We start from the raw sequence: 15,992 nt of genomic DNA, 5'->3' as shown, positions 1-15,992 counted from the left end.
GATGGAATACATTGAAATAATATTTTTGCAAATATTTACCCGAAAAAAAAAGAAAAAAAATGGAAATTAATGATACTTGCACACTGAAATATTAAAATCTTAAAGAAAAGGTTATTTATTTTTTTTACAGGACACACCATAATATTAATATAACATAATGCATAACAATAAAATGATGTATCTTGCACATTACAAATAATGTAATTATCGTTTTCTGCGAAGAGATAGCGTATTTCGTCGTTTCCAAGCGGCACGACGGGAGCCACCGATCGTTTGTGAATAACGATGTCCTTTGCCTAATCCGCGCGAGCTTCTACCAGCAGAGGTCTTACCACGAAGTTCACGGTGCTTATGCACTGCATTGCATATCCAATTCACTTTAGGATCATTACGAATTGCCTGAAATAAGAGCAAAAAATATGTTAACTTATTGTAAATGAATTCCTAAGATGGTTCTTAAAATTTATATTGTATTCAGTCATCCAAGGAAGATAAAAAAATCATTAAACATTCATTCGCGATATAAGATCATCATATATGAATTAAAAAAGAAAATCATTAATATAAATATATCAAACATAAGAAAGTAAAAGATATCAATAACTATAATAAAACAGTATATAGTTATTTTAAGAATAATATAGAATTAATCAATTTTGAATATTACCTTGTGGGCAGGATCGATCAGAATTACTTCATAATATTTATATGAAGAGTCTTGAGCTACCCAGTAGCTGTTTAGCACTCGCAATCCGCCGCAACGACGACCAACACGTTCCTGTAAAATAATATTTAATAAGAAATACTAATACAAAAAGAAAATGATAATCTTTATAAATGACAACTTCAGACATCCAAGGAAGAAAAGAATCAGTGTTGATCATTGTAAAGAAGTTCTATCATCATTTCTAGAAATATGACTTGTTCAGTTAATTAATATCAACAAAATTTTAGAAATGTTTTTGTGATTGAAATCTACAACTAGAAAAGTCTTCTTATTTAAACGTAAGAATAATACAGTACAATATAGTTCAAACATCGTATATTTTAATATATTTAAGATTTATTTAATTGTAACTTTATATATGTATTTGTGTATTTGAATAACTTACTTCAGCGACTGATTGTAATTTTCTAGTGGGTTTCAACTGATTGACTCCATGGCTCTTGGGCTTGCCATAAGTCGCACCCTTAGGAACTGGACGCTTGCGCCCACCACGACGCACGCGAATTCTGAAGATAACAAAACCTACCGCAAAAATAAAGTACTGTTTATTTTGTATTTGTTATTATATATACAATATAATTTTAATTAATCAAATATATCAGTAGGTGGTATGGTATAAATCTCTTCATGAAACTATAAGAGTGGTGCATGAACCAAATCATCATTTATATCTTATATTTTGTTCTAACTTTATACTAATAGACACATAAGTACAAAGGCAGTTCAGTATAATAATATTGTTATAAAACTGAGTCGAATGTAAAAATTTACCAAGTCATGGAGCCATTCCTCACAAGATAGGAAGTGTGTAGTATAAAATGTCCAAATCTAAAAAAAGAAACAATTCGACAAATTTGTGTCTCCATGACTGCCATAGAATAATAAATCAGTACCAAAAATAAAACTTTGTTGATATATATATCTATGAAGTAGATATTACAAACATGTACATATTATACCGACTGCCTTTGTACAAGAAAAATTTTCTAAAAAATCAAATATTTTTATACAAGCATAAGTATAATTCTGATTAATAAATAAATTTACCTTGCTTAGCTTTGTAACCCAAGCGACGAGCCTTATCAGGTCTGGATGGTCTGGGAGCACGATGTAGCTTGGTCAATTGACGGTATTGCCAGCATCTGATACGCAGCAAGAAACGAAGCACATCGCTCTGCTTCTTGCGGTACAACTCCTGCATATACTTGTACGCCCCCATTATTGATCTCTACACAGAGATGATCGACAGATCGTTAAATAATGCACAATCCGTGCATCCAGTGATTCAGATACCATGATGCTAAGCGCAACCTTTTCTTTCTATATAAATAATTCCTTCCAATAAAAGTATATGCGTTTATATTATTATTCGCGTAAGAAATGCCTTTGAAATTCAGTTACAAGTTAAGTTATACAAAAGAGTATCGAATAGGAGTCCGAGTTTGAGGTTGAACCTTTGCGAGGTTAGCGTTCTCGTTATAATCGATATAAATGTCGGATATAAAAATATACGGAAAATATACAAATATCTTAAATTATAAAAAATCTAGCGATCAGATTCCTCGCGTCTCGATTTTCGTAAAATTCAGGATGTTTGCGATTAAACATGATTTCCAACGAACATCACTCACCCCACACCCCACGGATCGTAATGGAAGGAAGCAGAAAGAAAGAATTCGGTGCTCGCTGGTGAAGGATGGAGCCACTTTCGCATGAAATGGAAAATGACCGCTATGAGCGCTTTCATCGTTTGTGTTCTCAGAGACCTCTGAAACAGAAGTAAGAATCGCATGCATAAATATCTATCGATAATCTCGTTTCGACTTGGAGGCAAATGGCGAGACCAGGATTAGGCATTTATTTCCGTAAACTATAATAATCTATTATAATAATCTAAAATATAATGTAAGCTTGTTTCACATATCATTTATGTAAAAAATGAATGCTTTATGAAATATGACTTATTAAATGTGGATATTTGATGTTTCCTTTATGTTATACATAATTTAACATAATAATATTAAGATTTTTTAGTAATAATATAGTATACAATTTTAATATTTTACAGTGCCACGAAAAATCAATGAAAGTTCCAACGAACTGGATTTTATACTGACATATATAGAAAAAAAATAAATTATATGTATGATATAATATATAAAATAAATAATATTTATATAATATATTATTATATCATATAAATATTACTTTATAATTATTGTTTTCTTGCATTCTAATATTTAATTTATAATTTATAGAATTTATATGAAAAAAGTCCGTGTGTAAACATCATGACATGTAGACAATACGTAAATAATTCATGCAAATGTAACTTTGAAATTCATGACACAACTCTGGCGAGGTATAAATATGTCCCATGGTATACAATTCATAATTCGTACAAAGGATTATATGTGAAACTCTATATCGATATGCAACATCTAGGTCAAGTTCAAAGTTACGTCGGAATGTAAGATCATTTGCTCCCCTCTCATAATTTTCACTCCAATCCAACAATGTATTGAAAAAGCAGCATATATATGACATATTACATTTATAGTATCAAATTAATTTTTTCAAATGTTTACATATTTAAAATACTTTCACACCTTTTTAAATATAATTATCGTAAATGTGCATGGTCCTCTTAGCTTATCCTTTCTCTTTTCTTTTATTTATTATTTTTAATCTTTAAATAGTAAACCCATAGTTTATTTTCAATTTTCTTCTTTTTTATTATTTTTCCTGCCACTTATTTATATTTAATAATAATAATATTCATTAGTATTTTCTCTTCTTGTACATATATAATAAAACACTACTCTAGCGTTAAGAATTTTTTATTATCTTAACATTGATTATAGATTATATATGAGGACATCTTTTGCTTACATTGTTATAATGTCAGAATATTTGTGAAATATATTTAGCAGAATTTATTAAAAAATAATTTCCTTTATATTATTTTCATTCGACTTCTTTTCGACTTTGCTAAAATATATTTTGCTCATTTCAAAGCGAAAATTGATCCAGAGATAGTTTCCCTCTCTCAAAGAATTACTTACAGCGCACACACATTACAATTATTGAATTCCTGATGATTAAATTTACTTTTCTATTTTATTTTATATACGTTGGTTCCCCTTTGTATTGAAAATAAGAGTATATTAACTAAGATTAATAAGAGTATTCAACTCCAATACATTAAAACATAGGAAAGGAAACGCGGCAAGGAATATACGACAGTTCGAAAAGATACGTATCTATCGTCACACCTGCATACCGAAGAGATTCCGGCGGCGAAACGGCGCGGTCGCAATATCGAGCGACCCGGTGACCTCTCCGGCCGGTGGAATTGATTATTTTCAAGAGTGAGTTGCCCTGTATAAAATATATACATAACGTCGATCAGCTAGAGGCATGACGCTGGCCAGGTAGTCCGTCATGGAGAGTCGCTCGGGCAGCATAAAAGAACCCATCTACTACCCGGAGAACGACGGCACGTCAAGCGGAGGCGGAGGCGGCGGCGGTGGCAGCGAATCTGCCGACAAGAGTCAACGTAGCTCGCTCGGTAGCCAGGAGATCAGTCTGGACGACAGCAATGCGCTCAAGGTACCGCGAAAATTCATCACCAACTGGCGACAGGCGTGCGATCGGACCCGCGACCGGACCAAAGACCTGCTGAAGAGATGGCGAACGACCAGCAGCAACATCGACGAGATCGCTGTCGCTCCCGCTGTCATGTCTGATCTGGAGCAACCCAACTGGAGCGTGCACGTGTGGAGTGAGTATATTCGAGTGATCTCTACTTTAGTTTCTTCCTTGATTAGTTTGAATTATTGTTTAAAAAATACCTTAATGTCTGCAGAATTATATGCGATTGATTTTTTAAACAATGACAATTGTAACTCATTTCCACAGATGATTTTTAAATGAGTTTTATTTGAATTGAATTTTATGTATATGTCGATCTTAGGTATGGGATCGCGAAAAATTTGGTACTCATTCAAAATTGAAAGACTATTTTATAATATTGAATTATGATCAGTAACAAGAAATAATAAGATACAATTATGCAATAGTTAACATTAATTTTTTTCCATTGTTCTGCGACAATGAAAATATAGATGATCTAAATTAAAGCTGCATGATTAATTATTGTGATTTAATAGCGACCTGGGTAAGCCGCTTTCCGAGCGATAATAGTTTGTCTGCCATTAATGAGCTCGGTAAAATCGGAAGTTCAGACTCCTTAGCACCCGCACAGCGTGATAAGTTCTCTCATTTTTTTACGTATCTCTTGGACCACGATAGAGACGGTTATATCAGCAGAAAGGATTTCGCACTATTTTCGGAGGTAGGGTTTTAAAAATTCAATTTTTGTATTACTTTAAAATTTGTAAAAATAATTATTGAAATGATCATAAAATTAAATAATTAATAAAATTTAGTTATTTTATCATAATTTTCTTTCTTTTTTAAAAATGCTTTTTCGAAAAATATACAAATGTTTATCTTTTAAAACTGAACAATGTACGCGAAAAATGATTTATTAAATTAAAATTATTGATTTATAATTACATATGTATTTATCAATAAATTTGAAAAAATATTAAAACAATCTAGAATTTGAAATAAATAAAAAAAAACAACTATTTTCTTGGAATTGAAAAAGCGTTTAAGAAGATTTGCGGATTGGTCATGGAATGGTCCGGAATATTTGAGACTGCTGGAGATCGAGAACGGATTCGCCGGATTGATCCTTCCAGACAAAAAGGAGTCCGTAGAGTCGAATAAAAAAGTCGATCTTGACGATTGGCTGTCCTGGTGGGCGAAAATCGTCGCACCACCGGAGGGTGCAAGTTACAACGATATGCCATTCTGGATCAAAGTTATGCCCAGGGTGTTCTTTCTCGCCATAAACAGCTCCGGTAGCGGAATGATTAGCAAGAAGGAACTCGCGGCCTTTTATGGATCCGTAATCGGCCTAGACACCGACAGGATAAACAAATGTTTGGATATCGCCTATGATTCTATGACTTCGGTAAGTTGATGCGATTAACAAAGAAATGCGCTTCTTTTCTAAGCAATTTTCGATTAAAATTATAATATTTAAATTTTTTGTGTGTTTACATTTTATAAAAAATTAAATTATCTCTTGGAATTTAATATAATAATAAGAAATCTATTAAAAGAATGGAGATCATCCCCTCGGCTGGACGCAGTATCAGCTAGTGTTCGCCAACTTTCTGTTCGGTCGCGGCCCGTTCGGTCCGGGAGAACATTTCCTGGGTATGACGGATTCCTGCATGATACGCGATAATACTATACCGTTTCCCATTGATTATTCCGCGATGAACACACCGCGGGATAAATTAGAGGTGTACAGTCCCCATTGCAAAAGCAATAGGCGAAGTGTCGTAGTCTAAAGGTAAAAAAAATCACGTAAGAGAGTTCGTTTTAGTTGTTGATATAACGTGCACAATTATTCCTCGAGAGTGCCTAATATTCTATTCTGTACCGAAATATGTATTTGATATAGATTTATTTTAGTCAATTTGCGTAAGGATTGCGATCAAAGAGAATTAAAATAATGTCTGCACATGTTTATTCTGGTGCGTAAAAAAAATCGACTTTCTATTAAAAGTATAATTAATGATATCACATTTTTTAATATATCATCACACTGCCATTTATTTTATGAGAGCAATATGTGTACCTCATATCGAATGCACGTGTATCTATGTAAAATATAAAGAAAACTTTATTTCTATCTTGAAAAAATATATAGTTGTTTAAAGTTAATATGAAGCCTTTGTGTGATGTTCAACTCCGTGTGTAGGGAAATATTGATTGTTTAATGCAGTAAAGAAATATACTTACAAAATTTATTTCAAGCGCATGGCACTTAGTACTTATTACACAAATTTGAATTCATTGACATATGAATATTACATGATTTTCGCAGTAATGTCGATTCTGAAGTCATTACGAAGCGGGCGTTTCTATCTACTTATTGTGTTGTCTACAAATAACGAGAAAATAACGACGATATTTTTCTCGACTATATGTTTGTACTTAGATTAAATATTTATAAACAATTTTATCCCCGTTTTACCCCGCCCACCCTCCCTTCCTCTCAATCTTATATGTAATAAGGTATATATGGAGGCACTGGATCACATATACTTTCAAAAATCGATGTATCGTATCGTTTCTCGTTTTCGAGGTAATCGCGTCATTGCTCACAACGACGGATCAATGACAGAGATTCAATAAATGCACCAACAATTGTCGGATATTTTAGTACTTTGGTATTTTATTTTATTTTTTTTTTTATGTTGTCTTGGCCCACGCCGCCAACACGTACGACTCGATCTCACATTCGTTCGTTCCCTTTTGAATCCTGAAAAGTCCGTTCTCTCCCCAGTTGTGTCCCCAGGAATTCGCGACCAACTGAAAAGGAGATTAGATATTTAAATTCTTTACAATTATAGAGAGAGAAAACGAAGCAATTTGCGAGTCTAAAAAATGTTTCAAAATTAGGACATCTTGTTTTGTCTACAAGATATTATAAGCGATATTATCCAATAAATTACATATCAAAAAATGATAATTCGTGTCATCCTAAACTTTCTTGTTGGATATTTTAAAAATAGCTCATGAATGTTATCGTATAACTGCGGTATATCGTAAGCTTACCCAATATTTGAGCGGTGGACCGCGATAAGATGGCTCCTCACCCCATCCGATTATTCTTACCGAATGATAACCGAAATCGTGCAATTCCGCGCTTCGAGAGTGCCTGTATACTCCGCTCTGATAAATGAAGAAGTCCTGGTAGACTCTCATGGTAGCTAAAAAGATGGATGTTACTTTTTAAAATACTATTTTAAATTTATATAAATATTATATAAATATTATATATATAAATATTATATAAATATTATATAAATATTATATAATATTATATAAATTGAGAAAGAAAGATGTTTTTGCAACATATATATTCTCTTTCTCTCTCTTTATGTATTTATGTATAAATGTGCTATTATACGTTAAATCTCGATTAAGGATCAAAGTTATAACAGTTACCTTGCACGGGTCCGGAGGTCAGGATTTCCTGCATAATATCAGTCTCGTTGCCTAGACGATAGGCCGGCCCGACCTTGTACAGCTCTGTTCTTAGCGAGTTTGGCGGGTTTCGGCAACCAGCGGTCTTTAGATTGCTTCTTTTACGTAGTCTGCATTGATCATTTCTACCAGTCCAAGGATAACACTCCTCGTCCACTAGTCTACAACATGGCAATAATATAATCAAATAGAATAAAATTTAGTATTGCATGCGTCATAAGATATAATATTATACATACAGGAGATAAAAATATTATTATATATTAGTATACATATAGTATAATGATTTTAAGATATATGAGAGACATGCAACTCTTTGAATAAATAAATAATTCATTAAATTTCAAAATCTAGCATCTACAGAATATCATTAAACTATTGCAGAATTAATTAATTATAAATATAATAAAACAAATATTTTTAGTTTTAAATATAATTAAGAGAGAGAGAGAGATTTAAACTATAAGTATGTTTGAGAATGGAAAACGTTATTTAATATTTGAAAAATTAAATTTTATATGTAACCATTTACCCGAATTTCCTCATAAAAAGCCAGGCACGATCGAGATATCCGCCTTTGCAGCCTTGTTGCCCCCTATTGTTACAAGAGAGCAGATGCTGTGCGCTTAGCTCCATGCTTTCGGCACCTTTGCTCATGATCGCGAATCTATCAGATGCGACATCGGCGGTGGACACGGCCCAGGATGCGCCGCACCATCCTTGATCGTGAATGTCAGATATATCGCGTGGCCAGCGCGTTCTGGAGTTGAATTCCCGTGGCAGTGCATCCGGATCATAAATACGTCGTACCGGGTTCATTTTGTACACCTACATAAAATAAAACCGAAAGGGATGATGTGACAGATTTTGACAGAAAAGGCAGATCTGCCTTTTTCGCGAATCTTTGTTCATTTGTATGTATTAATAAAACTTTTCCTTTTTATAATTGAACGAAAATATTTATACACTCTCAGGCAATGGCTTCGGGAATCTTGGAGGATTAAATTCGGTACTGCTTGCAAGCGACACTGAGTCATTCAGACACCTTTTTATTCATAAAACCTCCGCAGCAAAGTACAAGAGATTACTTTAGCCATGGAACTTTAGCCTTAGTTGCACAAGCGGAGCAATTGACCTAATCTTTCGAGACAATTTGACGTCTATACGTAGTCATCGCGCGTTTTAAGAACAAGGTTGTTTTATTTCGAAATTATCGAGCTATAGTACTTGACGCACTATTCCTACAAACTTTTAATTCCATTTGCGATCTTGAAATTTATCTATTCTTGAATAATGTATGTTTCATTCAACTTAGCGAATTTTATTATGATCGAGGTATAATGATGATTTATTTTATTAGAAAACTTTTATACGATTATTCTATATTAATGCACGTAACATTTTTTTGATCGTGTAATAGAACTTTGAAAATACTTCTAAATACTTACGGATTGCGAAGGATTGAGAGTACCAAGACGAAGCTGTATGCCATCCTTAAGGGTTCTTGCCCAGAATTCGGAATAATTGCCCGCCTGCCATCCTAAGGTAGGTCCTTGCAAATTGACTTCCTGCATTAATTCCGGCTCGATCAAACATCGATTCTCTTCGCAAAGCACTTCGGCGCGTTTACCAAGCGAGGAGCATTTACTGCAATATAGATTCAATTTATATGATTTGTTTTCTCTTTCTTTCTCTCAAATCCGTTATTACACATTAAAGGAGATGTTACCATGTGTTACAATTAACTTTGAACGTTTGTCCGTGATTGTACTCTCTTCCCTGGAAGAAGCATCCTGAAACAACACGAGGAGAAATTTTTAGAAAATATAATTTATTATATTAATAAATTTTTTTTATCATATTAATAATATATAAAATAATATATATAAATAATTGTATAATATATATAAAATCTATAAACAATCTTATGATATCTCTTTAAAATTTATCTTTTCTGTAAATAAATTAAACTTCTTTTTATTATATATTTTATTATTTTATTATTCATTACATTTTATTATATATTTTTTATTGCATATATGTGCGTAATAAATAATAAATTTTTATATACATTTAAAAAAGATACACACTTCTTATCTCCTCGGGTGGTGACGTGACATTCGGCACGATCCCTCTGCAATGATACCAGTAATCCGGACAGCAGTCCTCTTCGCGGGATCGATCGCAAAAATCGTCGCAGTAGCACAATGTTGTGAGAATCGGTGCGCTACACTCATCCTGTCGTCCTGGGCAACAGCTGCCCCCAGGATACCTCGAGGCGCAGTATGGTCCTGTTGGCAATCCAGAATAATCCGGGATACCTCTCGCGATGGAAGGTAAGAATACGAAGATGATGAACACTAAATTCGGGCAGTGTACGGTCCACATCCTGAAACAATTGTTAATCAATTATCAATCAATATTTTTTTGCGAAACTATGCGAATCTATGTTTACTATTTTTTTTAGTTTATTACGTAATGTATGTCAGTTTCATTTAATTGTATTATAGAGAATACATCTAGGAGATGACGATTTAATATTTTGCAATGTATTTTTATCTAACTTTAGTTTAATGTTATGGTCTCTTTTATTAATCTTGCGTAACTTTAAATGATAGCATCAATCCCGTGAGTCACGTAACTCATTCAGGTGTGCACGTGCAAGGTATGTAAGATTCGGTAACAGCTGGCAATTGACAACAATAATACTGCCAAGAATTTGCAATGTTGGGGCCGAGACGCGTCATCCCGTCTGCTTTGGAACGACTTCAAGGCGTTGGCCGTTTAAATGCCACACGATTTGTCATTCTACGGCATTCTACAGTAAATGATGGAAATCTTTTTAGACTTGTGAAATTTATGTCTTTGGATTTTAAGAATAGAGAACAAGATTCAACTTTTAATCCTTCTGTCGCATCTATTCGCAAAGTCTAATGATAACTGTAGGCTTTATTGTAGGAGCAATTTGAGTAAAAGTAACAATAAATATATTGTCATTTTTATATATTCAATTTAATAGCATCAACTCAATATATCATCAATACAGTCAACGATATAAATTTATATGTAAACATCTTGACTTCCTTGAAATCATAAAAATCTCTGTAATATTCAGTTTTTTATTTTTTAAATTATCTTTAATATTATTGTTAGAGACAGTTAAAACATTAATATTTAAAAAATCTAATAATTTAAGGTTGTTTTGAAATAACCCATTCGTCAACAACAATTCGAAACTCCTCGAAGCTGCACTCAACATCTGTAACCCGCAGGATGGGTCCATGCATCATCTATTACGCATCATGTAACTCTAAAACGAGTGTCACTTGAATCGGCTACATTATAATATTGATGAAATTTACCAGACTGGAACGAGGATCGTTCGATTTCAGCTTCCTGATGTCGGAGAGGCTGCATATTTGCGTAGCGATACTAATTTTCTAGCCAATGGTACTTACAATTAAATTTAAATATACGTGTTCCTTAAATACACAATCAAGCATATAAAATGATACTTTTTAAAAATAAGCATCTTTATAAAAAGAAAAATGAATACATTATTTAATTAATTATTAATGCGTGACTTCGAGGCAGTTTTGCATCTCATTAAAAATACTAAAAAAAGAAGGAATGTTCATTAAAATAAAATCGAAGAATCGCAAAATTAGAATTTAATCTGTGAAATATTTTTAATATGTCAAGTATAAAATTGTACTTAACGATATCACATATTCTCCTTTCTACACACTTTCGAAATCTGCATCGGTAAGTGTTTTTCCATATAGATGAGAGAATATAAAGAATCTCTATTGTTGTCGACCGCAGATTCTCGGAGAGGACGAATCCGACAAGCGCGTTCATCGAGGAACGAGCAATTAATGCAAATATTGCGAACCCTAGAATGCGTAAGCAAGTTTGCCCGTTTGACCCGTCTTCCCTAAAACGCCACAAAGTGTTTTCGTAGTCAATCAACGCGTCCGGCGAAATAAACGGTCATTCACAAACGACAAATTTAAATGAGGAAAAAAATTATCAGGACAATCATCATAATAGAATCCCGCCCTCTCGTCTGGCAAAAGCAAATAACTACATTAATTGGCGTGAAGACGAAAGTAAACGAAAGTTTACGCTCGTAAAGTTGTAGTTAAGAGACCGCAAGCTGCATAAAAAGGATATGGGTGCAACGTCTCGATGCATTCTGCAGTGACAACTGACCCATGACATCAGCGTCGCACCCCACGAGAGTCTCAGTAAGAGATTCGTATAATTATAAAAGATTAATATATGTATATTTTCATAAATTTATAAAATCAGGACTATACAAGACACACATATCGATTCTTGTCAATTCTTTTTCTCAATAACAACGGATCCTCGCGCTTATCTCGAGCAGATCTAAAGAAATGTTAATTAAAAGCTACGAAATCTAAATTATTTGACTATTCGGGATTAATATGGTCCAGCGACTGATTCATTTAATCAACGTCAGTAACGCGACTTTTCAGTCTCTAGTAAAAAACTAGATGAATTGAAAAAGTGTGTGTATGTATACGCGAAATTTTTATTTTAAATTTATGAATATTATGTATATATAAATATTTTTTAATTGTAATATATACATATATATATATATATATATATATATATATTAATATTTTTTATGTATATATTAATATTTTTTAATTATATAACAAAAATTTTAATTATGTAAAACTTGGATTTATGCATTTTAATCGTTCCTTTATTTCTTTACAGTGCAAAAAGCGTATTAAAAGAATAATTTAAAATTATTTGTTATATATATGTGGCGCTCATTGAGACGCAAATTCGCAAGATGTGTCACGTAAAGTGTGATACGAGGAAAGTTAAGCAAACAGTTGTGTTGGTTTCAAAAGAGATTGGCAGCAGAAATGTTTACGAACATTTCAAATGGATGATTGATAATAATTCTGTAAAGTGAAATGCAAGCGGCCTTCGGGCTACGCGGCTCATCTATCTGAGAGCGATTTCTGGACTTGGTCCAAAGTTACATCATTGCGAGTTTGATATATTTCACGAAAATAATCGCGAGAGAGAGCCGAGAGTCATTGGACGCACGTTAAGTAACTAATGCCGTTTATGGCATCGCGATTTATGATGTGATCCGATAATCGATGTCTCACGAGTATTTAAACTCAATTACCGTAAGATTAATTGCCATTTAATATGCGTGCGAAAAGCTTTGCTATTTTTTCGTTTGTTTTCCTACTTTTGTTTTGTTAGAGTTTGATCCCGCATTTAATCATAGTACAAAACTATAATAAATTTCATTTCTTCTCGTTATTAATCCATTACAATAATTGCAAACAGCGCAAAATAGTTTGAAGAATATAAGTCAAATGGAATCTAAATATTTATTAATATAAGTGGAGTTGACATTCTGAGAAAGATAGACAGTTCGTTTAACTGACAGTTCAGAAACTGGCACAACTCCATAAGTATTTCTAAGGTTACCAAGGTTAAGATACACGACTGTTTTAGGGCCTTCAAATTAACGAGCCTACTTTAAAGCCAGCCTTGAAAAGAGATTAATTTAAAGTCCCTTTGTCGCAAGAGGAAGATCATAGATCATATATTTTAGCTATTTTTTTCTCTTTCTTTCTTCTCGATATGTTTCTTCTCGAGTAATGACATCATAATAATCATAAATAAAAACAACATTGATTTTTAATTACTTTAATCCAAAATATTTTTCTTAATGTATTTAAGATATTTTTAAATATAAACTTTTAAATAAAACATTTATCTATTTTTTATTAGTATTAAATTTACTTTAAGTTTTATAAAACTTTGCTAATCATAATCTTCTTCTGTGCAGACTAATTTTATTGTCCCTTAATTATAATCTGATATGCGCGAAAGTTGAATTATAGGCATGCGTGTTGGATAATGCAATTGGCGTAACGCGTGTAAAATTATAATCGGTCGGTTATCAGCGTACATTACATAACAAAGTACTCTTGACCCATTTAGTCCCATTAACAGTAAGTAGCGGCCGCGATTTGATTTTGTCTACCTACGAAGCGGATAGATGAGCATAGATATTATCTTCTCGAATGCTTTCTCATATCTAAACATATGTGTAATATGGTCCAGACCGTAAAATCATCTGGTATTGATGTTGAAAAAGCATGTCGTTCCCAAAGAAATATCATTTCCGCAATTATTTTGTTTCTCATATTCTTTTCTTCATCATATTTAACATTATTAATTAATTAATTAATTAATTAATTAATATTTATTATTTAATTTTTATTAATTAATTAATTAATTCTTTATTAATTAATTATACAACAAAGATATTTAAAACATAAAACATTTTATTTAACAAAGAAATCGAAATATCTAACTAGATAGTTAAGTTGCGCGATTTTATATTCTTAATACAAAAATCTAAAAACATACAAAATATGTAATATTAATATAATTTCGAAGATGTTACAATAGACAAGCAAAAATAAACGTGGCCGGATATTATCTGCCGATAAAAAGATTTATAACATCACTGATTAATAACTTTATTACTACAAGAGCTTTTACATAAAACATGCAGGGACATATAGTTAATATATAGTATATCACGAAGCTATCATGTGTCAATTTATACGCGAATACATGACGTCAGATTTGAGATTACTCAATAAATGCTGTCAACGCAAAGCTATGTAACCGTTTATTATTTCAACCGACTTTTCGAAAAATAATAAAATTCAAAAAAGAACGATCAATAAAGCAATTAAACCGACCAAAGAGTATTTTTCTCGGTTTAATTTTATGATTGTGAATGAATCACATTTATAATTGAACGATTTTGAGAAATAATATAAACGTCAGAAATTTAATTTTCGAAAAGAATAAAACGCAAACTATTTTTTAATTATCATACCAGTTTTCCAAAAGTTACCGCAAACACTGTTTTTTACTAGCGAGAGCACTTATCAGTCTCCAATAAAATCGCAGAATTTTCACTGAATTTTTATATCGCCGATTAACCCGCGATTAATTCACTCTTCACTTAGAATCGGACATTCTATTTAACGCGTTCCTTCGATGCTAAAGGGATAACGATGACGAGTGAATGCTCAAGTCGGCGAATGCAAGTGCGTCTGTGATTAAATGCAACCCGCTCCTTTGATTATTCGCAGCCAGCGCGCGGCCTTTATAAATCATAATTATAGATTAAATTCCACGAGCATCGCGTCAACTGTCGCGATCTGCGGCGCGTCATCGGATAGAAATGAATTAACGCGTCTCACCGAGCGATATTTCATCACGTTCGATGTCATCAAAAGAACGTTACTTCAAACGCGCTCTTTCTCGTAATACGGGATAGTCATGTGTATATTCCGTCATCGAATTGGCTTCGTGAGTCATGTTTTCGCAGGTTGATCCAACGCGTTCGCGATTACATAGATATACTTTATAAATCATATGCTAGTCCTTTAAATTACTCACGCAATCCTAGAAATAGAGATTTTCTCTTTCTCTGAATTGAAAGTTCTTCTGTTTCCTAGGCTTCCGATGAGCAAGCAGATTCGAGTAGCAAACGTAATATTTATTCCTTTTTAAATTCTCGAAAATCAAAAATCTTCTATACATTATTTATAGAACTCTTTGATAAGATGTTATTTAATATTTATAAAGCTATTGTACAAAATTTATTTCATAATTTTTATATTCTTGTATTATTATATATTTTAATTTTTGCAGTTTTCATTGAAAAGATTGCAATTTATTGAAATTTTAACGTATCTTATATAATATAATTTTTCAATAAAGTATAACATGGATTCAATTAGATTTCATCGAGAGGAGTTAAAATCGAAATTCGAATATTAACAAGCGTTCGCTTGTGCTAAAGAGACCGACGATATTTGCATATATTTATAAGACGGAGTGCATTCTGTAATCATTGGCAGCAGCTTGGCTATCAAACAGTGTCGCTAAAGGCAATGACATAATACAATATCAATGTTCGTGTCAAGATATGCAACCGTATACATAATCATGCTCGATGATAAACTGTCGTTCATCAGCTTTCGTAGACGAGACTAAATGCTGTCTTATGAGAAGAAAAATTACGTATTAATTT

At 32.6% G+C, this 15,992-nt stretch overlaps 3 protein-coding genes across 6 annotated transcripts in view; 1 reads left to right on the top strand and 2 right to left on the bottom strand.

Moving 5' to 3' along the window:
* Positions 1–91: 91 nt before the first annotated feature.
* Positions 92–2,481, bottom strand: Rpl15 (ribosomal protein L15). Its single transcript, XM_083087316.1, has 5 exons — positions 2,359–2,481; positions 1,775–1,955; positions 1,113–1,249; positions 668–778; positions 92–399 (listed from the first exon to the last, which is right to left on the bottom strand). The coding sequence occupies exons 2-5, from the start codon at positions 1,944–1,946 to the stop codon at positions 205–207; spliced, it is 615 nt and encodes a 204-aa protein (XP_082943442.1). The 5' UTR covers positions 1,947–1,955; positions 2,359–2,481; the 3' UTR covers positions 92–204.
* A 56-nt stretch (positions 2,482–2,537) lies between these two features.
* On the top strand, positions 2,538–7,104 carry LOC145964485 (uncharacterized). 2 transcript variants are annotated; one of them, XM_083087309.1, is made up of 8 exons: positions 2,538–2,632; positions 2,796–2,870; positions 2,986–3,197; positions 3,943–4,098; positions 4,146–4,511; positions 4,900–5,084; positions 5,403–5,771; positions 5,923–7,104. In XM_083087309.1, the coding sequence occupies exons 5-8, from the start codon at positions 4,172–4,174 to the stop codon at positions 6,154–6,156; spliced, it is 1,128 nt and encodes a 375-aa protein (XP_082943435.1). In that variant the 5' UTR covers positions 2,538–2,632; positions 2,796–2,870; positions 2,986–3,197; positions 3,943–4,098; positions 4,146–4,171; the 3' UTR covers positions 6,157–7,104. The 2 variants fall into 2 exon arrangements, with proteins under 2 accessions (XP_082943435.1, XP_082943434.1); XM_083087308.1 differs by having other exon boundaries at positions 3,943–4,511.
* LOC145964483 (tubulointerstitial nephritis antigen-like) overlaps positions 6,604–15,992 on the bottom strand; it is a 16,858-nt gene continuing 7,469 nt past the window's right edge. For 2 of the 3 annotated variants that reach the window (XM_083087304.1, XM_083087303.1), the window contains exons 2-8: positions 9,952–10,250; positions 9,591–9,654; positions 9,310–9,508; positions 8,394–8,689; positions 7,823–8,022; positions 7,430–7,584; positions 6,604–7,183 (exon numbers count right to left, since the gene is read on the bottom strand). In XM_083087304.1, coding sequence (XP_082943430.1) covers positions 7,064–7,183; positions 7,430–7,584; positions 7,823–8,022; positions 8,394–8,689; positions 9,310–9,508; positions 9,591–9,654; positions 9,952–10,249 — 1,332 coding nt within the window. In that variant the 5' untranslated portion in view covers position 10,250 and the 3' untranslated portion in view covers positions 6,604–7,063. Of the gene's footprint in view, positions 7,184–7,429; positions 7,585–7,822; positions 8,023–8,393; positions 8,690–9,309; positions 9,509–9,590; positions 9,655–9,951; positions 10,251–14,786; positions 14,943–15,992 lie in introns of those variants that run through there. The other variant, XM_083087306.1, reaches the window with a different exon arrangement.

Source organism: Camponotus vicinus, unplaced genomic scaffold (genome assembly GCF_025532165.1).
Source record: "Camponotus vicinus isolate PSW18456_S1 unplaced genomic scaffold, iyCamVici1.0 SCAF_13, whole genome shotgun sequence".
NCBI classification, from domain to species: domain Eukaryota; kingdom Metazoa; phylum Arthropoda; class Insecta; order Hymenoptera; family Formicidae; genus Camponotus; species Camponotus vicinus.
The sequence above is the reverse complement of the archived record's forward strand: the minus strand, read 5'-3'. Positions and strand labels throughout refer to the sequence as shown.

Coding starts and splice junctions, on each gene's coding strand:
- Rpl15 (XM_083087316.1), bottom strand. CDS start 1,946: ATGGGGGCGTACAAGTATATGCAGGAGTTGTACCGCAAGAAGCAGAGC. Junction 779..1,112: donor AATTACAATCAGTCGCTGAA/GTAAGTTATTCA, acceptor ATTATTTTACAG/GAACGTGTTGGTCGTCGTTG. Junction 400..667: donor TGATCGATCCTGCCCACAAG/GTAATATTCAAA, acceptor CTCTTATTTCAG/GCAATTCGTAATGATCCTAA.
- LOC145964485 (XM_083087309.1), top strand. CDS start 4,172: ATGGAGAGTCGCTCGGGCAGCATAAAAGAACCCATCTACTACCCGGAG. Junction 5,085..5,402: donor ATTTCGCACTATTTTCGGAG/GTAGGGTTTTAA, acceptor GAATTGAAAAAG/CGTTTAAGAAGATTTGCGGA. Junction 5,772..5,922: donor CCTATGATTCTATGACTTCG/GTAAGTTGATGC, acceptor ATCTATTAAAAG/AATGGAGATCATCCCCTCGG.